Here is a 26904-nt window from a genome sequence, read left to right as displayed (position 1 = left end):
CTATATCTTCCTGTCTCTGCCTCTGCATATCTCACTATTTTCATGTCTCTGTCTAACTCTTCCCTGTATCTCTCACTCTCTCTATCACCCTCTTCTTTCTCTCAATGTCACGCTGTCAGCCCCTCTACGCAGCCTCCCACTCCCCCCATCTCAGCCCGTTTCCCCCCCATCTCCCCTCTCCCTCTCAGAGGTAGATAGAGACACAGAGGTGGGGAGAGGGGAAGAGCGAGGTGAATTGTGTGTGTGTGTGTCTCTCCCTCCCTCACACACACTCACACTGTCTCTGTCTCAGATGTTGCCTGAACTGCTGAAGATTTCCAGCTCCTTTTGTTTTGGGACAGCTCTGTCCCTGTCCTCACACCCACCTCCCTCCTCCCCACAATCCTCAGGATCCCTCTAATTCTCTGCTTCTCCCCCCAGTCTATGAGACCCTGTGCATTGAGGTGTCTGAGGATCCGAGTCGTGTGAGAGGGACCGGGACCCAGATGAGTTTCTCTGACTCTGAGAACAGGTTAAGACCATAAGACATTGGTTTATCAGTTTGTTTTCTGTTCTGGGATCGAAGACATCAGGAAGACATCACTGGGAAGTGAAGGTGTTGGGGAATCTGGGCTGGAGGGTGGGAGTATCCACAGAACCTGCAGCCTCTCTGTAGCATGGTACGGTGTCACGAGAGTTAGTGCTGCTGCCTCTCAGCTCCGCAGACCAGAATTCAATAACAGCCTTTGGTGTCTCTGTGGAGTTTGCACGCTCCCCCTGTAACTGTGTGGGTTTCCCCAGGTGATCCAGATTTCTCCCTCAATCCAGGGACCTGCAGGTCGAGCAGGTAATTGGTGGCTGTCAGTTCCCACTGGTGTGTAGGTTAGTGGTAAAAAGAATCGGGTTGTGAGAGAGAATAAGTGACTGGGTACAAGGAAGTGGGGAGAGGAGATATTGGGCTGGTAGGATTGCTCCCCTGAGAGTAGATATAAAGATCCAGATGTGAGTGTGATACTGAATAACTGACTGGGTACAGCGAAGTGGGGAGACGGGATATTGGGCAGGTGGGATTTCTCCCTACAGAGGTGATGTGATCGAGACAGGATCCATTTACTCATCTAGTTATGAACTGTAAATCCCTGGTGAGAGGGAATAAACCGGCTGGAACAGAAATGGCAGAGGGTGAAGTGTAAATTAATTGAAATTACAGTTGTCAGTACAATAATTTTACCACCTTCATTAGTGTGTTCTCTTTAATAAATACTGATGTTGGAGATGTAAACGTTGAAGCATTCTGGTTCTCCATGGGTTCAGCAGCAGCTGGGAACAGGGAACCCTGAGCTCCCGGATCCCCCGTCTCCCAAACACTGTTGTTTCAGTGTTGCTGTCACCCTGTGTCTCTCAGGTTGTTGTGGAAATGGCTCTGATGGAAGTGTGATCCCTGTTATGTCAGAGAGAGGGAAATTACTTCAGGGTCACTTTGGTAACAGTGTTTCTCGCTCTGTGTTTAGTGAGGAGGACAATGAACCTGGAGATTGGGGAATGAAACTGTTGTCTGAGACTCTGAGGGACTTGGAGTGTCAAATACAGAAACTGGGGTAAGTACCAGACTGTGAGTCTGTTGATCTTTGTGTGGGTAAAGTTCCAATAATGTCCCAGTTCTGTCCCGATGAACCCTTGCATCACTGTTCCCACCATTGATGGTTACCTGTGGAGATTTACACTGAATCTGCTTGTTTCTCTCTTGGTCCATCAGGTTGACAGCTGACCGTTTCACATCTGGTTTTGAGCACTTCATCTCCACTCTCAGTACAAACCACTCACTGAGAGAGGTGGAACTGGACCTGAGTTACAATGAACTGGGAGATTCAGGAGTGAAACTGTTGTCTGAGGCTCTGAGGAACCCAGAGTGTAAAATACAGAAACTAGAGTAAGTACCAGACTGTGAGTCTGTTGATCTTCGTGTGGGTAAAGTTCCAATAATGTCCCAGTTCTGTCCTGATGAACCCCTGCATCACTGTTCAAACCATTGGCGGTTACCTGTGGAGATTTACATCAATTTTCTATGTTGCTGCACAACCCAAATAACAAGCCCTCACCTCGGGCACCATCTGCTCTGCAAGGGTCAGAGTGTTTTCAATGTAACCTGTTCACCTCAGGTCACAGTGTGTGTCTGGGGAGTGGATCTGAGGTGGAATCAGCTCTTTTAACACACTACAGGTGGTGTGACAGTGAGAGGATAGTTGGGCTGAACTTACCTAGTTCCCTGTGGGGACATGGACACAAAAGGAAATTGCTAAACACTTGGACACCATCGGTCTCACAGCGAAAGGTGTCAGGGAACATGAACACAGACCACAAAATGTTTAGGGTTAGATTGTGTGTTGAACATTTCTCACTGATGGATTTAAACTTGACTCAGTGTTTTTATAACTTTAGTCCTCCAACTTTTGACCAAGAACAGGTTGAGACCATAAGCCATTGGTTTATCAGTTTGTTTTCTGTTCTGGGATCGAAGGGATTCAAATCAGGAAGACATCACTGGGAAGTGAAGGTGGTGGGGAATCTGGGCTGGAAGGTGGGAGTATCCACAGAACCTGCACCCTCTCTGTAGCCTGGTACAGTGTCACGGCAGTTAGTGCTGCTGCCTCTCAGCTCCACAGACCAGAGTTTAATCCAAGCCTCTGTTGTCTGTGTGGAGTTTGCACGCTCCCCCCGTGACTGTGTGGGTTTCCCCGGGTGATCCAGTTTTCTCCCTCATTCCAGAGACCTTCAAGTTGAGGGGGTAATTGGAGGCTGTCAGTTCCCACTGGTGTAGCTTAATGGTTATAAGAATGGGGGTGTGAGAGAGAATAAGTGACAGGGGTACAGGGGAGAAGGGGTATTGGTCTGGTACGATTGCTCCCCTGAGTGTAGATATAAAGACCCAGATGGAAGTGTGAGACAGAATAAGTGACGGGTACAGGGAAGTGGGGAGAGGGGGTATTGGGCTGATGGAATATCTCCCTACAGAGGTGATGTGATCAAGACAGGATCCATTTGCCCATCTAGTTATGAACTGTAATTGCCTGGTGAGAGGGATTAAACCGGCTGGAACAGAAATGGCAGAGGGTGAAGTGTAAATTAATTGAAATTACAGTTGTCAATACAATAATTTTACCACCTTCATTAGTGTGTTCCCTTTAATAAATACTGATGTTGGAGATGTAAACGTTGAAGCATTCCGGTTCTCCATGGGTTCAGCAGCAGCTGGGAACAGGGAACCCTGAGCTCCCGGATCCCCCGTCTCCCAAGCACTGTTGTTTCAGTGTTGCTGTCACCCTGTGTCTCTCAGGTTGTTGTGGAAATGGCTCTGATGGAAGTGTGATCCCTGTTATGTCAGAGAGAGGGAAATTACTTCAGGGTCACTTTAGTAACAGTGTTTCTCGCTCTGTGTTTAGTGAGGAGGACAATGAACCTGGAGATTGGGGAATGAAACTGTTGTCTGAGACTCTGAGGGACCCGGAGTGTAAAATACAGAAACTGGGGTAAGTACCAGACTGTGAGTCTGTTGATCTTTGTGTGGGTAAAGTTCCAATAATGTCCCAGTTCTGTACTGGTGAACCCCTGCATCACTGTTCAAACCATTGATGGTTACCTGTGGAGATTTACACTGAATCTGTTTGTTTCTCTCTTCTGTTTCCTCTCGGTCCATCAGGTTGACAGCTGATAGTTCCACATCTGATTTTGAGCACTTCATCTCCACTCTCAGTACAAACCACTCACTGAGAGAGGTGGAGCTGTACCGGAGTTACAATGAACTGGGAGATTCAGGAGTGAAACTGTTGTCTGAGGCTCTGAGGGACCCAGAGTGTAAAATACACAAACTGGGGTAAGAACCAGACTATGAGTCTGTTGATCTTTGTGTGAGTAAAGTTCCAATAATGTCCCAGTTCTGTCCTGATGAACCCCTGCATCACTGTTCAAACCATTGGCGGTTACCTGTGGAGATTTACATCAATTTTCTACGTTGCTGCACAACCCAAATAACAAGCCCTCACCTCGGGCACCATCTGCTCTGCAAGGGTCAGAGTGTTTTCAATGTAACCTGTTCACCTCAGGTCACAGTGTGTGTCTGGGGATTGGATCTGAGGTGGAATTAGCTCTTTTAACACACTACAGGTGGTGTGTCAGTGAGAGGATAGTTGGGCTGAACTTACCGAGTTCCCTGTGGGGACATGGACACAACAGGAAATTGCTAAACACTTGGACACCATCGGTCTCACAGCGAAAGGTGTCAGGGAACATGAACACAGACCACAAAATGTTCAGGGTTAGATTGTGTGTTGAACATTTCTCACTGATGGATTTAAACTTGACTCAGTTTCAGTAACTTTAATTCTCCAACCTTTGACCTGGAGCTGGTTTAATATTATCACTGAATCGATGCAACCATCAGCTGTCAGTGTAGGATTGGAGAATACTCTTGCTGAGGTGAAACCAGTTTGCAGTGTGGGTCTTTCACCGAGGCAGCATTGTGTCGATGTGGTGACTGGGTTCGGATGTACAGTTAACGCAGGTGGTGAGTGTGTGGAAGTCGAATCCGGATAAAGTCACTCAGAGACCGTGTAAGGGCAAACTCTTTACTCAGAGCACCCCGGGCTTACTCAGCTAGTCGCTCAAACAGGAACAGTCTGTGACTGTTCCTGCCCGGTCTACCAACTAACTCACCATTACCCTTACAAAATGGATATAGTTGTTCGGATACCCCACCCCCCACACATACCAAGCTGGAGTCGCAGTATTGCTTGACAGTACCGAGAGACAAATTACAGAATAAGCATAATGCCCTAATGCACAAAACAGACTGGAGCTGCCCTGTCTCCACACATGACTTTACAAGGAGATAAACATCCTGAAACCCTACCTTCAAAAAGAAATATTGCTTAGCATTGAATAACAAAATTAGCCCATCTGTTGATCATCAGTGGTTTCTTTCAGAAAAACAGGCTGCTACTATTTAACGAAGTGTTGGGCCTTTTACATACTTCCTCATTCCCTCGTTTGGAAATAAAATGAGATGTCTTTATTGTCATTGCATAGTACAATTTGTCATGCAGTGAAAATGAGTTTGCAACTCTCATACTCAATGCTATAAAACAATAAATAAAATCAAGTAACCAGCCAGTACAAGCCATGTCCAGCAGTACAAAAGCGAAACTCAGATGCATGACAGGTATAAAACCAGTATTAAAATAGCAATGTAACATATTTATGGATGATGCTTGATCGATTGGTTCAGAGCAATTATAGCTCTGGGGAAAAAGCTATTTTTCAGTCTGGAAGTGTGGGCATAGAAAATCTTATAACATCTGCCAGATGGAAGAAGATCAAGCAGATGATTGCATGGGTGTGTATTGTCCTTGCAGATGCTTGTAGGTTTCCTTAGGCAGCCAGAGCTGTAGGTGTCCTGCAGGGCTGGGAGCTGTGTCCCGATGATCTTGTGTGCGCTAGAGACGGCCCGCTGAAGTGCTTTCCTGTCAGCTGCTGTACAACTGAGATACCACACAGAGATGCAGTATGTTAAGATGCTCGCAATGGTGCAGCGGTAAAAGATCACCTGCATCTGTTCAGGTAGACCAGCTTTCTTCAGCGTCCTGAGGAAAAACAAGTGTTGCTGTGCTTTGTTAACTATTGTTGTGGTGTTAGTGGACCATGTAAGGTCTTCTGAGATCATCACATGATCAACAGAGCAGTAATCTCCAAATATCCGGACCTGCCTCTCTGTTTTTTTCCACTACCTTACTTTCCATTTTTCTATTTTCTATTTATGATTTATAATTTAAATTTTTAATATTTACTAGTGATTTGTAATCCAGGGAGCGGGAAGCTCAGAATCAAATATCGCTGTGATGATTGTAGATTCTAGTATCAATTGTTTGGTGACTATAAGGTATAATTACAGCAGAGCTGCTTTACAGAGAAAGTGACCGAGTACAGCATTGAGTTATCAGTGGGTAAAATCAGCATTCAACATTAATTAATTATAACAATTATAAGTACAACTATCAGGCCATAATGCAATTTCATGCTCCACATATAACCGTACAGGCCTTTGAACGACCACCATTTAGACCCCATGGCGAACCCGTGTAAATCCTGCCCTACTTTCTTGATGCTGTCTCTCCTTGGCAATGTGCTCGGAGAGAGACGTAATGTCAGTGGACTCATCAGGGATGTAGCTGCCGCATTCTGTGCCAACGATAGCATAGGTTCACCCTTTCTCAGCTCGGATAAAGTGTAAAACCATAGGATTCTGAGGACTCTTTGTGGGATGGCTAACATTTCCATGGTCACCTCAGCCACCTGAGACTGGGTGCCGAATAGAGCACTGGCAGTTTCATTTGCCAATTTCTCCAGGGCAGCTGCCAACTTAATGATTTCTTGGGAGTTCCTTGCCATGCTGTAAGATGGGAAGGGAATCATCCAGAACCTCTCTGATACGGTGATTCCTCGTTTCTGTCTCTGCTAGTGGGGGTGATCCCACAGCTCGGGCACTACCCTTAGATTGGGGACTAGGGAAGCTAGATAACAGCACCCGCTCCATTTCTTAATCCCCACAAACCCAATCGGTGCTATTGAAAGGCCGAGGGAGAAGCCCACCATTAACATTATAATTATAGATGATGCAAGTGCTGTTCCCCAGGAAAAGTTTCCCCTGGCGGCTGCAATGACAAGATGTATTTGCCACCCGGGTGCGGGACACACAAAGTGTGGCCAAGAGTCTTCAGGGAGGAGGTCATATTCAACAGGGAACTGAGGTACCACCATTCAGAACACTGCCATTTGCAATCACTCAGGGTCCCCTTGCAATTCTGGACTTCACTTCCCCGGATGTTATTAGAGAATCCCAAAGCAGAGAGTTCCTTGCTGGAATTGAGGGGGACCACTGACAACTGTATCGCAGTCTTTCCATGCGAGGGTATTTGTGCACTTATCCAGCATTCCCTTGCTTCTTAGTATTTTAGCTACTGTCAGGGCTTATTAGGAGCTTCAGGAGATTTGGCATGTCAACAAATACACTCCAAAACTTCTATAGTTATACCGTGGAGAGCATTCTGACAGGCTGCATCACTGTCTGGTATGGAGGGGCTACTGCACAGGACCGAGGCAACACTCACAGCACGCTGGAGGAACTCAGCAGGTCGGGCAGCTTCTGTGGAAACGAGCGGTCAACGTTTCAGGCCGGAACCCTTCGTCAGGACTGAAGAGGGAAGGGGCAGAGGCCCTATAAAGAAGGTGGGGAGAGGGTGGGAAGGAGAAGGTTGGTAGGTTCCAGGTGAAAAACCAGTAAGGGGAAAGATAAATGTGTGGGGGAGGGGAAGCAGGGAGGGGATAGGCAGGAAAGGTCAAGCAGGAATGGGGGAAAACACAATGGGTAGTAGAAGGAGGTGGAACCATGAGGGAGCTGGGGGAGGGGGCAGAGTATGGTTTTTATCCTTTCTGTTTTTACCAGACACAGTATCAGCTGCCCAATTTTCAAATAATTGTCCTACCTTATACCAGTCTCTCGGCAGATTGGATCTGGGTCCTGTCATGGTCCTGTGCTGAGGTCTGGGCGAGGGGCAGAGACTCACACCTGTATCACAGGGAGTGACAAAGACAATTTGTCTTTGCAGGTCCGATCGGTCCCTGCGGATAGGATGTTCAGTCTGTCATTTACTCATCCCGCCTCTGTGTCACAGTCCCTATGTTGGTACCCTGCTCGCGGCGCCAAATGTGGAAGTCGAATCCGGATAAAGTCACTCAGAGACCCTATAAGGACAAACTCTTTATTCAAAGCAGCCGAGGCTTACTCAGTTAGTCGCTCAAACAGGAAGAGTCTGTCTGTGACTGTTCCTACCTAATCCACCAACTAACTCACAATTCCCCTTACAGAGTGGATATAGTCGTTCAGATAGCACGCGCACGCATCACACCCCAAGCTGGAGTCACAGTTTGCTTGACAGTACCGAGAGACAAATTACAGAATAAGCATAATAGCCTAATACACAAAACAAACTGGAGCTGTCCTATCTCTACGCATGACTGCACAAGGAGATAAGCATCCTGAAACCCTAGCTGGCTACCTTCAAAAAGCAATACTGCTCAGCATTGAATAACAAAATTAGCCCATCTGTTGGTCATCAGTGGTTTCTTTCAGAAAACAGGCTGCTATTATTCAACGAAGTGTTAACTCTTTTACATACTTTATCAAGAGGAGTCCCCTCTAAGGTTGGTTCTCTGGGCACAGAATGTCTGGTCAGACAGAGAGGGAGTTGCACTGTCGTGTGACAACCCATCCAGAGGATGAGCTCTGGGACTAACATGAGGAATACAGGGATGTGCCGGGTTTTTCTGTGGAGTTGGGACAAAGGGAGGGAAGGCTGGGGGTGTGGGAGGTTACACTGCCTCACTGTGATTCAATACAGAGCACAAGGTCCAGAGTGGTGGTGTACTGTGGAGTGGGGCTGGGATGTAGAGGGTGAACACAAATATACATTGTCCTCTGCGATCTGCCATTTGTTCTGGGGAGATTTGAGTGTTTCCAGTTCGGAAGGTGCAGTGATGTTTATACTCACTGGTGTCTGATGCTGGACATTGGTGTTATCAGTAATTGTGGGGTTAATAAACACTGAGCATTACTGTGGGTATTGGTGAAAGTGGGATTAAATTTCTCATCTCTCTCTGATCCACAGTCTGGAGTCTGTCGATCTCACAGCTGCTGGTGTTGTGGATCTTGCCTCTGCTCTCAGTACAAACCGCTCACTGACAGAGCTGGACCTGGCTTACAATGAACTGGGAGATTCGGGAGTCAAGCTGGTGCTTGAGGCTCTGAGAAACCCAGAGTGTAAAATACAGACACTGTGGTAAGTACTAGACTGGGGGATTGGCACAGATCATCACTCCATCGATCTCCACAGCCCGAATAACAGGCCCTCACCTTGGGCTCCGTTGGGTCCACTCACAAGTTCAGTGTTAAAGTTTATTGTTCTGGGCAAATCTAACCAGGGTGTAAGTGTTGTGAAAATCAGCATTTTGTAGCAACAGTACAGAACATGACAAAAATGTCAGACATTAGTTACACAAAGTTAAATTAATATTACTGAAACATAAATTATGCAATAAAGAAAAACACACATAACCACATTTTGCAAGATGAGGGGATATCATCTGAGATAGTGAGAAAACTGTGAGAAAGTTTGCACATTCTTCCTGTGTACGTGTGGGTTTCCTCCATGTTTTCTGCTTTCCTCCCACAGCCCACAGACACACCAGTTCACATGTTAATTGGTCATTGTAAATTGTCCTGTGATTAGGCTGGGCTGACATAGGTCATTTACTGAGTTGTGTGTCTCATTGATCTGGAACATCAATGTTTCATGTGGTATCTCTAAATAAATGAAGTAGATATAATTAGCATCTTTCACGTCAGTTCAAGAACATGATTCAGTGGGAAGAATCTGTTGTTGAACCTTGGGATGTGGGTCTTCAGGCTCCTGTACCTCCTGTCTGATGACAGCATGGACAAGAGTTCATGGCCCAGATGGTGTGGGTCCCTGATGACAGATGTCACCTTTCTGAGACATTGCTGACTGCAAATGTCCTCGATGGGGAGGAGAGTTGTACATGATGTGGAACTGTCTGTAGTGTGTTGTGTTCCTCGGCACTGAAGTTTCTGATCCAGGTCGTGATGCAACCAGTCAGAATGCTTTTCTATGTGCCTCTGTGGAGGTCTGTCACAGTCTGTGATGACACACCCATCTCCATAATCTTCTGGGAGCGTAGAGAAGCTGGTGTGAGCCGTTCGTGTTTGCCTCTATGTCCTGGGTCCAGGAGAGATTCTCTGAGATGTTGTCACCCAGGAACTTGCTGCTGCTCACCCTTTCCACCGCTCACCCCTCACTGAGGACTGGTGAAGTTTGTCTGATTTCCCCTTCTGCAAGTCCACAGTCAGTTCCTTGATCTTTCAGATGTTCACTGTGAGGTTGTTCTGATAACACCAGTTAACCAACTGACCTATCTCACTCTTGTACACCTCCTGATTACCATGTGTGATTCTCCCAAGAACAGTTTTGTCACCAGTGAGTCTGAACAGCCTTGGTGCTGTGCTCACCCACAGTACTGATGGTGTGGAGGGAATCGAGCAGGGGTTAAGCACACAGTGCTCAGATATACCAGTGTTGATGTCGAATGAGGAGGATGAGGAATTCCAGGATACGATTGCTGGATGAGGTACAGAGGCCACGACTGGACATAGAAGATCAGTTTTAGAGGAGATGTTGGTGTTCAGTGGTGAACTGTAATCAATGAACGTACGTTTCCAGTTGTCCCGGTGAACCAGAACAGAGTGGAGAGCCAATGAGATGGCATCAGCAGCAGATTTGTTGTGGTCATCGGTGAAATGATGTGGGTCCAGGATCTTACTGAAGCGTGAGTAGTCTTAAGCCTTCTATAAAAATCAGAGTGTTTTCAATGCAGTCTGTTCACCCGAGGTCACAGTGTGTGTCTGGGGAGTGGGTCTGAGGTTGAATCGCTGTTCTAACACACTACAAATGCCGTGTGTGATGGAGAGTGGGACTGCCTTTAACCGGTTCCCTGTGGAGACACGGACACAACGGGAAATTACTGACCAGTTGAACGCCATCAGTCCCACAGTGAGAGGTGTCAGAGAACACGGATCCTGATCTCACAATGTTCAGGGTCAGAGTTTGTGTTGAACATTCCTCACTGATGGATTTAAACTTGACTTAGTGCTTTGGTAACTTTAATTCTCCAACTTTTGACCTGGAGCTGGTTTAATATTATCACTAAACTGTAAGTCAATGCAACCCTCAGCTCTCAGTGTGGGGGTTGGAGAATATTCTTGCTGTGGTGATCCCAGTTTTCAGTGTGGGTGTTTCCCCGAGGGAGCATTGTGTTGGTGTGGTGACTGGGTTGGGATGTACAGTTAACGTAGATGGTGAGTGGAGCCCACCGAGTTTGGTTCTGTGGACACAGAATGTCTGGACAGATGGAGAGGGAGTTGTGTCGTCATATGACAGCCTGTCCAGAGGATGATCTCTGGGATGAACGTGAGGAACATGAGGATGTGCTGGGTTTTTCTGTGGAGATGGGACAAGGGGAGGGGAAGCTGGGGGCGTGGAAGGTGACACTGCCTCACTGTGATTCAGTACAGAACACAAGGTCCAGAGTGGTGGTGTACTGTGGAGTGGGGCTGGGATGTAGAGGGTGAACACAAATATACAATGTCTCCTGGGTTCTGCCATTTGTTCTGGGGAGATTTGAGTGTTTCCAGTTCAGAAGGAGCAGTGATGTTTATACTGACTGGTGTCTGATGCTGGACATTGGTGTTATCAGTAATTGTGGGCTTAATAAACACTGAGCATTACTATGGGTATTGGTGAAAGTGGGATTAATAAACACTGGGATTAAATTTATCTCTCTCTGATCTACAGTCTGCAGTCTGTCGGTCTTACAGCTGCTGGTGTTGTGGATCTCACCTCTGCTCTCAGTAGAAACAAGTCACTGACAGATCTGGACCTGGCTTATAATGAACTGGGAGATTCAGGAGTGAAACTGGTGTCTGAGGCTTTGAGGAACCCAGACTGTAAAATACAGAAACTGCGGTAAGTACCAGACTGGTGGATTTGGACAGACCATCACTCCATTGATCTCCACAGCCCGAATAACAGGTCCTCACCTCAGGCTCCATCGGATCCACTCACAAGTTCAGTGTTAAACTTTATTGTTCTGGGCAAATCTAACCAGGGTGTAAATGTTGTGAAAATCAGCTTTGTGCAACGACAGTACAGATTATTAGAAGCATGTCAGATATTAATCACACAAATTAAATTAACATTAATTAAACATAAATTACACAATAAACAACCAATTTGACAGAATACTTTATACTTTATTGTCGCCAAGCAGTTGGTACTAGAACGTATAATCATCACAGCGATATTTGATTCTGTGCTTCACACTCCCTGGATTACAAATACTAAATATTAAAAATAGTTAAAATTAGTCAATATTAAAATTTAAATTATAAATCATAAATAGAAAATAGAAAAATGGAAAGTAAGGTAGTGCAAAAAAACCAAGAGGCGGGTCCGTATATTTGGAGGGTACGGCCCAGATCCGGGTCAGGATCCGTTCAGCAGTCTTATCACAGTTGGAAAGAAGCTGTTCCCAAATCTAGCCGTACGAGTCTTCAAGCTCCTGAGCCTTCTCCCGGAGGGAAGAGGGATGAAAAGTATGTTGGCTAGGTGGGTCGTGTCCTTGATTATCCTGGCAGCACTGCTCCGACAGCGTGCGGTGTAAAGTGAGTCCACGGACGGAAGATTGGTTTGTGTGATGTGCTGCGCCGTGTTCACGATCTTCTGCAGCTGCTTCCGGTCTTGGACAGGACAACTTCCATACCAGGTTGTGATGCACCCTAGAAGAATGCTTTCTACGGTGCATTGATAAAAATTAGTGAGGGCTTTAGGAGACAGGCCAAATTTCTTTAGCTTTCTCAGGAAGTAAAGGCTCTGTTGGGCCTTCTTGGCAGTGAATTCTGCTTGGTTGGACTAAGTCAGGTTATTTGTGATATTGACCCCGAGGAACTTAAAGATTTTGACCTGTTCCACTTGCGCACCACCGATGTAAATTGGGTCGTGCGGTCCGCTACTCCTTCTGAAGTCAACAACCAATTCCTTTGTCTTGCTGACGTTGAGGGATAGGTTATTGTCTTCGCACCATGCGACCAGGTTCTTAATTTCCTCTCTGAACTCAAACTCATCATTACCCGAGATACGGCCTACAATTGTTGTGTCGTCAGCAAACTTATATATTGAGTTTGATGGAAACTTGGCTACACAATCATGGGTGTACAGCGAGTACAGCAGGGGGCTGAGTACAAAGCCTTGTGGGGCACCGGTGCTCAGAGTGATTGTAGAGGAGAGCTTGTCCCCTATTTTTACAGCCTGGGTCCTGTCTGTGAGGAAGTTGAAGATCCAGCTGCAGATCTGAGTGCTAAGGCCCAGGTTCCGGAGCTTAGGAATCAGTTTATTTGGAATGATGGTATTAAAGGCAGAATCTATTCTGAGACAGGAAGAAAACTCTGTGAGAAGGTTCGAGTGTTGTTCCGTGAGTAATTGTGTTTCCTCCATGTGCTCCAGTTTCCTGCCAGAGTACAGAGACACACCAGTTATTAGGTTAGCTGGTCTTTCCAAATTGTCCTGTGATTAGGTCTATTTCATGTGGTATCTCTAAATAAATGAAGTAGATATAATTAGCATCTTTCACGTCAGTTCAAGAACATGATTCAGTGGGTAGAATCTGTTGTTGAACCTTGGGATGTGGGTCTTCAGGCTCCTGTACCTCCTGCCTGATGACAGCATGGACAAGAGTGCATGGCCCAGATGGTGTGGGTTCCTGATGACAGATGTCACCTTTCTGAGACATTGCTGACTGCAAATGTCCTCAATGGGGAGGAGAGTTGTACATGATGTGGAACTGTCTGTAGTGTGTTGTGTTCCTCGGCATTGAAGTTTCTGATCCAGGTCGTGATGCAACCAGTCAGAATGCTTTTCTATGCACCTCTGTGGAGGTCTGTCACAGTCTGTGATGACACACCCATCTCCATAATCTTCTGGGAGCGTAGAGAAGCTGGTGTGAGCCGTTCGTGTTTGCCTCGATGTTCTGGGTCCAGGAGAGATTCTCTGAGATCTTGTCACCCAGGAACTTGCTATTACTCACCCTTTCCACCGCTCACCCCTCACTGAGGACTGGTGCTAGTTTGTCTGATTTCCCCTTCCGCAAGTCCACAGTCAATTCCTTGATCTTTCAGATGTTCACTGTGAGGTTGTTCTGATAACACCAGTCAACCAACTGACCTATCTCACTCTTGTACACCTCCTGATTACCATGTGTGATTCTCCCAAGAACAGTTTTGTCACCAGTGAATCTGAACAGCTTTGGTGCTGTGCTCACCCGCAGAGCCAGTGGTGTGGAGAGAATAGAGATGGGGGCAAAGCACACAGTGCTCAGGTGTACCAGTGTTGATGGTGAGTGAAGAAGATGAAGAATTTGAGGATGCAGTTACAGGGTGAGGTACAGAGGCCCACGATTGGACATAGAAGGTCAGTTTTAGAGGGGATGACGGTGTTCATTGCCGAACTGTAGTCAATGAACGTACACTTCCAGTCGTCCAGATCAGAGTGGAGAGCATCTGCAGCAGACTAGTCCTGGTGATAGGGAAATGAAGGGCGTCCAGTTCCTTTCTGAGGCAGGAGTAGTTTTAATCCCTTGACAATAGTCAGAGTGTTTTCAATGCAGCCTGTTCGCCTCAGGTCACAGTGTGTGCCTGAGGTGAAACCAGTTCTTTTACACACTACAGACCCATAAATGTGGAAGGAGAGTTAAGGTGCCTTTGCCTGGTTCGCTGTGGGACATGGACACAAAACTAAGTTACTAACCAGTTGGACACCAGCAGACCCACAGAGACACACGTTTGGGATAACGTTGGTCTTGGACTAACATGAGGAGCACAGGGATGTGCCGGCTGTTTCTGTGGAGACGAGGCAAGGGGATGGGAGGCTGAGAGTGTGGGAGGTGACACTGCCTCACTGTGATTCAGTACAGAGCACAAGGTCCAGAGTGGTGGTGTACTGTGTAGTGGGGCTGGGATGTAGAGGGTGAACACAAATATACAATGTCCCCTGGGTTCTGCCATTTGTTCTGGGGAGATTTGAGTGTTTCCAGTTCAGAAGGTGCACTGATGTTTATACTCTGATGCTGGATATCGGTGTTATCAGTAATATTGGGGTTAATAAACACTGAGCATTACTGTGATTATTGGTGAAAATGGGATTAATAAACCCTGGGATTAAACTTCTCATTTCATCTCTGATCTACAGTCTAGATTCCGTCGATATCACAGCTGCTGGTGTTGTGGATCTCGCCTCTGCTCTCAGTACAAACCGCTCACTGACACAGATGGATCTGGCTCATAATAAACTGGGAGATTCAGGAATGAAACTCCTGTCTGAGGCTCTGAGGAAGCGGGAGTGTAAAATACAGAAGCTGGGGTAAGTACCAGACTGCAATCGAGAAAATCTGCAGATGCTGGAGATCTAAGCAACACACACAAAATTCTGGAGGAACTCAGCAGGCCAGGCAGCAACTATGGAAAAGAGTAAACAGTCGCCCTTTCAGGCTGAAACCCTTCAATAGAACTTGGAAAAAAAAGCTGAGGAGTAGATTTAAAAGGTGGAGGGAGGGGAGGGAGAAACACAAGGTGACAGGTGAAACCGGGAGGGGGAGGGATGAAGTAATGAGCTGGTACGTTGACTGGTGAAAGAGGCAGAAGGTCATGGAAGAAAGAAAAGGGAGATAGGAGCAACAGGGGGAGGTGATAGGCAGGTAAGGAGAGAAGGTGAGAGAGGGAAAAGGGATAGGAAACGATGGGGGGGGCATTACTGGAAGTTCGAGAAATCGATGTTCATGCCACCGGGTTGGAGACCACCCAAACGGATTGTAAGGTGATATTCATGCTGTTGTTCCGCCAGCCTGATGGCATGAGCATCGATTTCTCAAACTTCCAGTAATGCCCCCCCACCCACCCCCTTCACCATTCACCATCCCCTTTTCTCTTTCTCACCTTATTCCCTTGCTCACCCATCACCTCCCTCCCGTGCTTCTCCGCCCTTTTCTTTCTTCCATGTTCTTCTGTCCTCTCCTATCAGATTCCCCCTTCTCCAGCCCTGTATCTCCTTCACCAGTCCACTTCCCAGCTCTTAGCTTCATCCCTCCCACTCCCAGTTTCACCTATCACCTGGTGTTTCTCTCTCCCCTCTCCCACCTTTTAAATCGATCCCTCAGCTATTTTCTCCAGTCCTGCTGAGATGGACTGTACTCTTTCCTTAGATGCTGCCTGTCCTGCTGAGTTCCTGTAACATTTTGTGTGTATAAGTACCAGACCGTGATGCATTGGGACAGATCATCACTCCATCGATATCCACAGCCCGAATAACAGGCCCTCAGCTCAGGCTCCATCGGGTCCACTTCAGACATCCCACCCTGCAAAAACTCATTTCAGGGAGGGTAGCACCCCCCCCGCCCTTTGCAAGCCCATAGCACCCCCACCTGTTCGACCTCCAAGGGTGTATGTAATAATTTGTTTAGTGATCTGTAAACCAGGTTGGGTATATGCAGAAAATGTGACATTAAAATATGTACTTATACTATATTATATTATCATATTTATTCTATTACAACTTTAAGCAACTCTACAGGGAGTTTGGCCTCATCATGTAGGACATCAATAGAGTAGCTCCTTCACAGCCAGCCAGCTAGTTTAAATAACGTTAGCTATGCTAATGAACGAATGACACCTGTTAAACTCACCTCAGCATGTCTTTTACATTTTAACTCACCATGGGCAACAGAAAAGTCATTGTTGCAAACAGTGCAGCGAGCAACACTGTCATTATTTTTGAGGTCGACTGTAAAGCCCGCCCACAGAGAAAACTGATTGGTCTTCTTAGCACAAAGAGAGACCAATCAGGATGCTCGCTCTCGCTCTTGCTCTCCCTCTCCCTCCCCAAAAAAAAATCGATTTCCGAGATATTGTAGATAATTTCCAGGCATCAGGGGGCCGCTATCAATATGCAGGAGACTCCCGGAACTTCCGGGAGAAGTGGGATGACTGCCACTTGTAAGTTCAGTTTTAAGCTATATTGTCAGGGGCAACTCTAACCAATGTGTAAATGTTATGAAAAACAGCTTTTTGTAGCAATAGTACAAAAGATTACAAACATGTCAGACATTAATTACACGAACTTAAATTGACATTAGTTGTACATAAATTACACAATAAAGGAAAACAAACATAACCACATTGGTGCAGGTTAAGTGAAGTTAGTTTGAGATAGTAAGCAAAATTATTTTCATACTGTTTGCCCATGAGAAGAAACATAGAAAACCTACAGCACAATACAGGCCCTTCGGCCCTCAATGCTGTGCCGAACATGTCCTTACCTTAGAAATTACCTCGGCTTACCCATAGCCCTCTATTTTTCTAAGCTCCACGTACCTATCCAGGAGTCTCTTAAAAATCCTGATTGTTTCTGCCTCCCCTATCGCCATTGGCAATCCATTTCACCACTTAAAAAACTTACCATTGCCATCCCCTCTGTCCCTACTTCCAAACACCTTAAAACTCTGCCCTCTCAGGCCAGCCATTTCAGCCCTGGGAAAAAGCCTCTGACTATCCAGACGATCAATGCCTCTCATCATCTTGTGCACCTCTGTCAGGTCACCTCTCATCCTCTGTCGCTCCAAGGAGAAAAGGCCGAGTTCACTCAACCTATTCTCATAAGGCATGCTCCACCAATCCAGGCAACATCCTTGCAAATCTCCTCTGCACCCTTTCTATGATTTCCACGTTCTTCCTGTAGTGAGGCAACTAGAATTGAGCACAGTACTCCCAGTGGGGTCTGACCAGGGTCCTATATAGCTGCAACGTCACTCCTCAGCTCTTAAACTCAATCACGGTTGTTGAAGGCTGATGCATGTATGGTTTCTGAACCACAGAGACAACCTGTGCAGCTGCTTTGAGTGTCTTATGGACTCGGACCCCAGGATCCCTCTGATCCTCCACACTGCCAAGAGTCTTCCCATTAATGCTGTATTCTGCCATCATATTTGACCTACCAAAATGAACCACCTCACTCTTACCTGGGTTGAACTGCATCTGCCACTTCTCAGCCCAGTTTTGCATCCTATCAATGTCCCGCTGTGACCTCTGACAGCCCTCCACACTGTCCACAACACCACCAACCTTTGTGTCACCAGCAAATTTACGAACCCATCCCTCCACTTCCTCATCCAGGTCATTTATAAAAATCACAGAGAGTAGAGGTCACACAACAGATCCCTGAGGCACACCACTGGCCACCGACCTCCATGTAGAATATGACCCATCTACAACCACTGTTTGCCTTCTGTGGGCAAGCCAGTTCTGGATCCACAAAGCAATGTCCCCTTGGATCCCATGCCTCCTTACTTTCTCAATAAGCCTGGCATGGGGTACCTTATCAAATGCCTTGCTGAAATCCATATACACTACATCTACTGCTCTACCTTCATCAATGTGTTTAGTCACATTCTCAAAAATTCAATCAGACCCATAAGGCACGACCTGCCTTTGACAAAGCCGTGCTGACAATTCCTAATCATATTATGCCTCTCCAAATCTTCATAAATTCTGCATTTCAGGATCTTCTCCGTCAACTTACTAGCCACTGAAGTAAGACTCACTGGTCTGTAATTTCCTGGGCTGTCTCTACCCCCGTTTTTGAATAAGGGAACAACACCTGCAACCCTCCAATCCTCAGGAACCTCTCTCATCCTCATTGATGATGCAAAGATCATCGCCAGAGACTCATCAATCTCCTCCCTCACTTCTCACAGTAGCCTGGGGTACATCCCGTCCAACTTGATGCTTTCCAAAAGCTCCAGTACATCCTCTTCCTTAATATCTACATGCTCAAGCTTTTCAGTCCGCTGCAAGTCATCCCTACAATCACCAAGATCCTTTTCCGCAATGAATACTGAAGCAAAGTATTCATTAAGTACCTCTGCTATCTCCTCCGGTTCCAGACACACTTTTCCACTGTCACACATGATTGGTTCTATTCTCTCACGTCTTATCCTCTTGCTCTTCACATACTTGTAGAATGCCTTGGGATTTTCCTTAATCCTGTCCGCCAAGTCCTTCTCATGGCCCCTTCTGGATCTCCTAATTTCATTCTTAAACTCCTTCCTGCTCGCCTTATAATCTTCTAGATCTCTATCATTACTTAGTGCTTTTAACCTTTCATAAGCTCTTCTTTTCTTCTTGACTAGAATTATAACAGCCTTTGTACACCACAATTCCTGTACCCTACCATCCTTTCCCTGTCTCATTGGAATGCACCTACGCAGAACCCCACGCAAATATCTCCTGAACATTTACCACATTTCTTCCATACGTTTCCCTGAGAACATCTGTTTCCAATTTATGCTTCCTAGTTCTGCCTGATGGCTTCATATTTCTAATTAAAAGTTTCCCTAACTTGTCTGCAACAAAGGTTGTAAATTTTTCTTTGTGAATGAATCTTGTCTGTGTAGTCCAGTTTCTTCCCACAGTCCGGAGACATAGCAGTTGATAGGTTAACTTGTCATTGTATATTGTCCTGTGATTACTCCTGTTTCGTGCGGTAGCTTGGAATAAATACAACTAATAGAATTCGCATCTTTCAGGTCAGTTCAGGAACATGATGCAGTGGGAAGAAGCTGTTGTTGAATTTTGGGATGTGAACCTTCAGGCTCCTGTACCTCCTGTCTGAGGGATTGGCCCAGATGTTGTGGGTTCCTGATGAAACAACCAGTCAGAATGTTTTCCAGTGTCCATCTGTGGAAGTCTGCAATGACATGCCGCTCAATTTCTAAGAAAGCTAATGTGCTTTCTTCGTGGTTGCCTCTGCAGTATGTTCTGGGCCCAGGAGAGATTCTCTGAGATGTTGTCACCCAGGAACTTGCTGCTACTCACCCTTCTCACTGCTCACCCCTCACTCAGGACTGGTGCTAGTTTGCCTGATTTCCTCTTCCACAAGTCCACAGTCAGTTCCTTGGTCTTACTGATGTTAAGTGTATGATTGTTCTGATAACACGACTCATCCTGCTGATCTATCTCGTTCCTGTACGCCTCCCTGTTACCATCTGTGATTCTGACAACAGTGGTTTTGTAATCAGTGAATTTGTAGAGCAGGGGGTGGTGTTGATGGTGAGTGAGGAGGATGAGGAAGTCAAGGATCCAGTTACAATGTGAGGGACAGAGGCCCACGTATTGCTGATAGAACAACAGGCTGACTTAGTTCATTGGAAGTATAATATTCTCACTGAACTGTAAACCATTGCAGCCCTCCACTCTCAGTGTGGGTTTGGAGAATATTCTCGTTGATGTGAAACCAGTTTTCAGTGTGGGTGTTTCCCCGAGGCAGCATTCTCTCGATGTGGTGGCTGGATTGGGATGTACAGTTAACGTAGATGGTGAGTGGAGTTCCCACCGAGGTTGGTTCTCTGGGCACAGAATGTCTGGTCAGACAGAGAGGGAGTTGTGTCGTCATGTGACAACCCGTCCAGAGGATGAGCTCTGGGACTAATGTGAGGAATGCAGGGATGTGCCGGGTTTTTCTGTGGAGTCGGGACAAGGGGAGGGGAAGCTGGGAGTGTGGAAGGTGACACTGCCTCACTGTGATTCAGTATAGAGCACCAGGTCCAGAGTGGTGGTGTACTGTGGAGTGGGGCTGGGATGTAGAGGGTGAACACAAATATACAATGTCCCCTGGGTTCTGCCATTTGTTCTGGGGAGATTTGAGTGTTTCCAGTTCAGAAGGTGAGGTGATGTTTATACTCACTGGTGTCTGATGCTGGACATTGGTGTTATCAGTAATTGTGGGGTTAATAAACACTGAAAATTACTGTGGGTATTGGTGAAAGTGGGATTAATAAACCCTGGGATTAAACGTCTCACCTCTCTCTGATCACTGACAGAGCTGGACCTGGCTTATAATGTACTGGGAGATTCAGGAGTGAAACTGGTGTCTGAGGCTCTGAGGAGCCCATAGTGTAAAATAGAGAAACTGGGGTAAGCCCGAATAACAGGTCCTCACCTGAGGCTCCATTGGGTCCACTCACAAGTTCAGTGTTAAAGTTTATTGTTCTGGGCAAATATAACTAGAGTGTGAATGTTATGAAAGTTAGCTTTTTGCAACAGCAGTTTAGAATGTTACAATCATGTCAGACATTAATAACACAAACTGAAATAACATTAATTGCACATAAGTTACACAATAAAGGAAAACAAACATAATCACATTTTGTAAATTGAAGGAACATACAGTAGTCTGAGATGGAATTAGGGTCATTCAGGTCAGTTCAAGAACATGATGCAGTGAGAAGAAGCTGACTTGTATTTCCAGTTGTCTGGATCATCCAGTACAGAGACGAGAAGGCATCTACTGTTGAGCTGTTGGGGTGATAGATGAATTGAAGGAGGGCTAGTTCCTGAATGAGGCAGAAGTTGATCTGAGACCTTTGAAGGGTCAGAGTGTTTTAAATGCAGCCTGTTCACCTCAGGTCACAGTGTTTGTGGAGTGGGTCTGAGGTAGAATCAGCTGTTTTAACAGACTACATGGGTTGTGTGTGTGTTAGGAGATTGGGGCAGCCTTTACCCAGTTCCTTCAAAGAAACATGGAGACAATAGGACACTGTGATCTGCATTGTAAGGCTGAATATGTTGCAGACGGGGAAGTATGATCTGTGATATACCATGCATAATGTTTCTCAGGGTTTCGGCTGGTTGATCTGGTGGAGATCCAAGTTGAAACTCACTGGACTTCCATGTCCAGTGTCAGTAGCTGGACAATGGTGTTATCAGTAATTGTGGGGTTAATAAACACTGAGCATTACTGTGGGTATTGGTGAAAGTGGGATTAATAGACCCTGGGATTAAACTTCTTGTCTCTCTCTGATCCTCAGTCTGCGGTGTGTTGGTCTCACAGCTGCTGGTGTTGTGGATCTTGCATCCGCTCTCAGTACAAACAGCTCACTGACGGAGCTGTTCCTGGCTGATAATAAACTGGGAGATTCAGGAGTGAAACTGGTGTCTGAGGCTCTGAGGAACCCAAAGTGTAAAATCGAGAAACTGCGGTAAGTACCAGACTGGTGGATTTGGTCAGACCATCACTCCATCAATCTCCACAGCCCGAATAACAGGTCCTCACCTGAGGCTCCATCGGGTCCCCTCACAAGCTCAGTGTTAAAGTTTATTGTTCTGGGTAAATCTAACCAAGGTGTAAATGTTGTGAAAGTTAGCTTTTTGCAACAGCAGTTCAGAATGTTACAACCATGTCAGACATTAATTACATAAACTAAAATAACATTAATTGCACATAAGTTACACAATAAAGGAAAACAAACATAATCACATTTTGTAAATTGAAGGAACATACAGTAGTCTGAGATGGAATTAGGGTCATTCAGGTCAGTTCAAGAACATGATGCAGTGAGAAGAAGCTGACTTGTATTTCCAGTTGTCTGGATCATCCAGTACAGAGACGAGAAGGCATCTACTGTTGAGCTGTTGGGGTGATAGGTGAATTGAAGGAGGTCTAGTTCCTGAATGAGGCAGACGTTGATCTGAGACTTTTGAAGGGTCAGAGTGTTTTAAATGCAGCCTGTTCACCTCAGGTCACAGTGTTTGTGGAGTGGGTCTGAGGTAGAATCAGCTGTTTTAACAGACTACATGGGTTGTGTGTGTGTTAGGAGATTGGGGCAGCCTTTACCCAGTTCCTTCAAAGAAACATGGAGACAATAGGACACTGTGATCTGCATTGTAAGGCTGAATATGTTGCAGACGGGGAAGTATGATCTGTGATATACCGTGTATAATGTTTCTCAGGGTTTCGGCTGGTTGATCTGGTGGAGATCCAAGTTGAAACTCACTGGACTTCCATGTCCAGTGTCTGTAGCTGGACAATGGTGTTATCAGTAATTGTGGGGTTAATAAACACTGAGCATTACTGTGGGTATTGGTGAAAGTGGGATTAATAAACCCTGGGAGTAAACTTCTCATCTCTCTCTGATCCACAGTCTGCGGTGTGTCGGTCTCACAGCTGCTGGTGTTGTGGACCTCGCCTCTGCTCTCAGTACAAACCGCTCACTGACGGAGCTGGATCTGTCTAATAATGAACTGGGAGATTCTGGAGTGAAACTGGTGTCTGAGGCTCTGAGGAACTCGGAGTGTAAAATACAGAGACTGGGGTAAGTACCACATTGTGTTTTCAGTTACAGACACTAAACAACGGGGCAGGTCTGCTGTCGGGACATCTGCAGTTTTGTCTCACTGTCCCGTGATCGGTCACAAACATCCCACAGCCGGACTGTGTCTGGCTCACACTGACAGAACCTTCATCTGCTCTATAGACTGTGATCCCAGTTGGCCCTGTGTCACCACAGTGAGGTGAACGTGGGTATCCAAAAGGGCAGCGTTCAGTTCCTCAGGTTCCCCAGTTCACAGGCTGGAAACCTGTGGCAGGGTAAAGCTGGCACAAGTCTGGTGATTCCTGTGGGATCTGTGGGCAGGGGCAGTGACTGGGGGAACAGTCAGTGACCCCTTTCACTGGAGTTCGTGCAGCCCTGTGGGTCTCAATGTTTTCAGCTGTGAGGGTGGGAATGTATTTTATTGTTCCCAGATCATGTCATTCCCAAGTTTTACTGAGTGTTTGAGAGACTGACATTCATAACAATTTAATTTCCCTGATAGTACGGTCTCACCTGCTGAGGAAACCCTTCTGTCAGTTCAGCCAGACACAGAGGATTAGACTGTTACCATAGCTGAACATCCAGGAGTGTCCTGGTGGAAAGCTGTGTAGGAAACAGTGTGGATCCACAGCAGATGATGGGGAATTTGTAGTCAACAGAAGATCTGTCAGTGTGATGAACAAACTCTGGGAATCCCCTGATTCCTCTTATTTCTCATTTGCAGGCTCAGGTGCACTCAACTCACAGATTCTGGCATTGAGGATCTCGTCTCTGGTCTCATTACAAAACACTCACTGAGGGAATTGGAACTGGATTTGAATACACTCACAGACCGATCTGTCTCTGCTCTCCGCCACCTCATACTGACCCATCAAAGTCTGGAGCGGATTGTGTGAGTATTAGTGGCAACATCTAGTGTGAACCCCCGGGTGATAGTTGTCTGTGAGTGTTGTTGACATATTAATGTCAGTCCCTGTTACTGACACTGTTGTGTAATCTGTGTATTTCCTCCTTATTCCTCCATCTGTTTCAGACTGATGTGGAATCGGTTCAGTTCAGATGGAGAGAACAAGCTGAAGGCGCTGGAGGGAAGCAGACCCGGACTGAGAGTGATCGTCTGAACATCCCACCCCTGGGATCGGAACATTTCTCTCCGATATCCCACCCTCCCCTTTGAACCTGAACATCCCAGCTGGAACCAAGCACGTGTCCCCTCCTGTGGTGATCTCAAATGCCTGGTCGCAGAGTCACCGTCGATGAGAATATAGTTTAATATCACTGGCATATATCATGAAGTTGTTGTTATGAGTCTCCCCTTGGAAGCTCGTGGAGTAAGGTGCGTTTGTCACAGTTCCATCTTTTACTACTTACTTTCCACTGTTAGATTTGTTTAAAGTTTGAAGATTTATTACTTTTGCTGAAGGATTTATGATATAATTACGATGGCTGATACTCGATCTGGAACTGAATTTAGAGGTGGCAAAACTCTTCCTGAAGCTGAACAAACAAAGAAATCAGAGGCGGTCTCTACTTCAGAAAGAATGCTCTCTTTAATAGAAGCTATAGATGCTAAGATTGGTACAGTAGACACCAAAATCGATGAGCTGACGAAGCTTGAAAAAACTATTTTTGCTGTTCGGGAATCTGGAAGATCAATATCAGATGCTTAAACAGAGCACTCATAGAATTGAAAGAGAACAGGAGTCAAACCATTTGTCATAAGGCGGTGGCTGGGAACGGAACCAAGTGCAAGACACAGACACTGAAGTAGTAGGGACAGGACTAGGATACAGGGTGAGGGCAAGGACATGGACAGGAAAACTGGGAACCCGGAACAGGACTAGACAAGAGAGCTAGGAGCCCGGGCTTGGACTTGAGGTGAGGCTTGAGACTAGAGGCAAGGCTTGAAGCTTGGTTTGGGGCGAGGCTCGAGGCTTGGGGTCTTGAAGCTCCCCCTGGGCAGGGCGCAGATCTCCACCTGACGAAGGCGAGGGACAGGAAGGGACAGAACCCACCGCAGGGTAATGGCAATCTGGCCTGGCTTACCCGACAGCAGCAAGGGACAGGAAGGGACAGGACCCACCGCTGGGTAACGGCAATATGGCCTAGCTTAGCCGACGGAGGCAAGGGACAGGACCCACCACAGGGTAACAGCAATCTGGCCTGACTTACCCGACGGCGGCAAGGGACAGGACCCACCGCAGGGTAACGGCAATCTAGCCTGGCTTACCCGACGGAGGGAAGGGACAGGAAGGGATAGGACCCACCGCAGGGTAACAGCAATCTGGCCTGGCTTACCCGACGGAGCAAAGGGACAGGACTCACCGCAGGGTAACAGCAATCTGGCCTGGCTTACCCAATAGAGGCAAGGGACAGGAAGGGAGCTAGGTACAGGGTGGCTCCAGGACAAGACTTCAGGCGAGACGAGGTGAGAGTTAACAGCAAGACAAGGCAAGGCTTCCAGCAATGCAAGGCAAAGCGTGAGTTACCGGCAAGACAAGGCAAGGCTTCAGGCGAGGAAACAGAAGGCAGGGGAACGGATACAAGGAGTAAGGACAAGAGCAATCCAGTAGTCACGCCCTGGTGTCTGGAGGTATTTATGCAGCCAGCCCCAACGAGCATTAGCTGACTCAATTAGTGCTCAACAGGAACAGAAACAAGGTAGACAGGAAAACCTGGAGCAAGGGTCGATGGACCAGACCATGAACTGGACTGCGGACTTCACGGACCGGACCATGACACTATTAAAGAACAAGAGTTGAAGTTATCTTCTATACAAAAGAAAATTAATGAGTTTACTTCAGAGTTATCAAGGATTAAGAAGAAAACGATCGATCTGGAAAGCAGAAGTCGCAGGACGAATTTACGCATACTGGGTTTGCCTGAAAATATTGAAACCGGTGAGTCATTAAAGTTCTTTTTGAACATGTTATATTCACTTTTTAGTGAGATTCTTGAAGCCTGTCTGCTACTGGGCAGAGCTCACCGAATTCGACGTCCCAAGCCTTCAGCCGAAATGAAACCTCATCCTATTATAGTATATCTGCATTATTTTACAACCACAGAAGTTATTCTTCGGGATGCAAGGAAAAGTCGTATTGTTTGGCAACAATAAAGTATAAAAGAGATAAGCTAATTTATGATGGAGCAAAGATTTGTATAGTTGAAGATTTTACCCGAGAGATTTATGCTGAAAGAATTAAATACCGGGAAATCATGTCTGAACTTTATAGGATTAACTGTTGTCCCTCTCTGCGTTATCCGGCTCGTCTGATAATTACTCCACCTAATTCTCGTTCAAAACGGATTGACTCCCCAGAAGATGGTTGGAAATTTATAAAGGAGTTTAAGTCCATTTTGTAAGCAATTTGAATAGTTAATCTTTATCTGGGAGCTGTTCGTAGCGGCTTTGATGAAAGTTCACTCCACGTTTTATGAGCGCCAAGACATGGACTTGGTTGACTTACTCAGATCCGTTGTTGCTTGCTTTAATAGTTAATATAGTTTTGGACTTAATATATATAATTACTTATTTTTTCTTTGATTTGTAAGTCTTTAACACTAGTTGTAGTTTATTAGTTGGTTGGATTTATCTTTTTTGAATACATGTTTACGTATTTTAAATGAATCTAAGATGGCCGTCATTAGTTCGGTGTTAACTATTGTTGGACATAATATGAAACTATTTGGAATTTGTTATTTATGTACCTTTTGTTATGCCTTTCTGCTGGTGGCAACGTATTACTTTGTAAGCAACAGCTGCTAACTGGAGACAGGGGTCAGGGGTCATTAGAGCAGCATGCCGACTGTCTATTGGATGGTGTCCGGGTTTTTGGGGGAGGAGGTCTATTAGATTTTTTTTTTGACTGGGCAGTCCTGTGAGGGGTTCTTTGGTCAATTATCTTGTTTTTCTTTCTGATCAAGTCATGCTTTGTCCTTTCTTTAGACTTAGTTTGCAACTGCGCATTAGCTTACTTTATAAAAATTCTAAATTAAATTTTAAATATGGATTTTAATAAAATTAATATAATATCTTGGAATCTGAACAGT

General features: G+C 46.0%; 1 protein-coding gene across 1 annotated transcript; it reads left to right on the top strand.

Moving 5' to 3' along the window:
• Nucleotides 1-1521: 1521 nt before the first annotated feature.
• LOC140193785 (ribonuclease inhibitor-like) lies at nt 1522-23975 on the top strand. Its single transcript, XM_072250954.1, has 9 exons — nt 1522-1577; nt 3420-3506; nt 3677-3850; nt 8697-8867; nt 11457-11627; nt 21571-21741; nt 22684-22854; nt 23579-23746; nt 23888-23975. The coding sequence occupies exons 1-9, from the start codon at nt 1522-1524 to the stop codon at nt 23973-23975; spliced, it is 1257 nt and encodes a 418-aa protein (XP_072107055.1).
• The last annotated feature ends 2929 nt before the right edge of the window (nt 23976-26904 follow it).

The sequence above is a fragment of the Mobula birostris genome, unplaced genomic scaffold (assembly GCF_030028105.1).
Source record: "Mobula birostris isolate sMobBir1 unplaced genomic scaffold, sMobBir1.hap1 scaffold_862, whole genome shotgun sequence".
In the NCBI taxonomy this organism is placed as follows: Eukaryota; Metazoa; Chordata; class Chondrichthyes; order Myliobatiformes; family Myliobatidae; genus Mobula; species Mobula birostris.
Note: the sequence above shows the minus strand (reverse complement) of the source record. Positions and strands in the feature narration are given on the sequence as shown.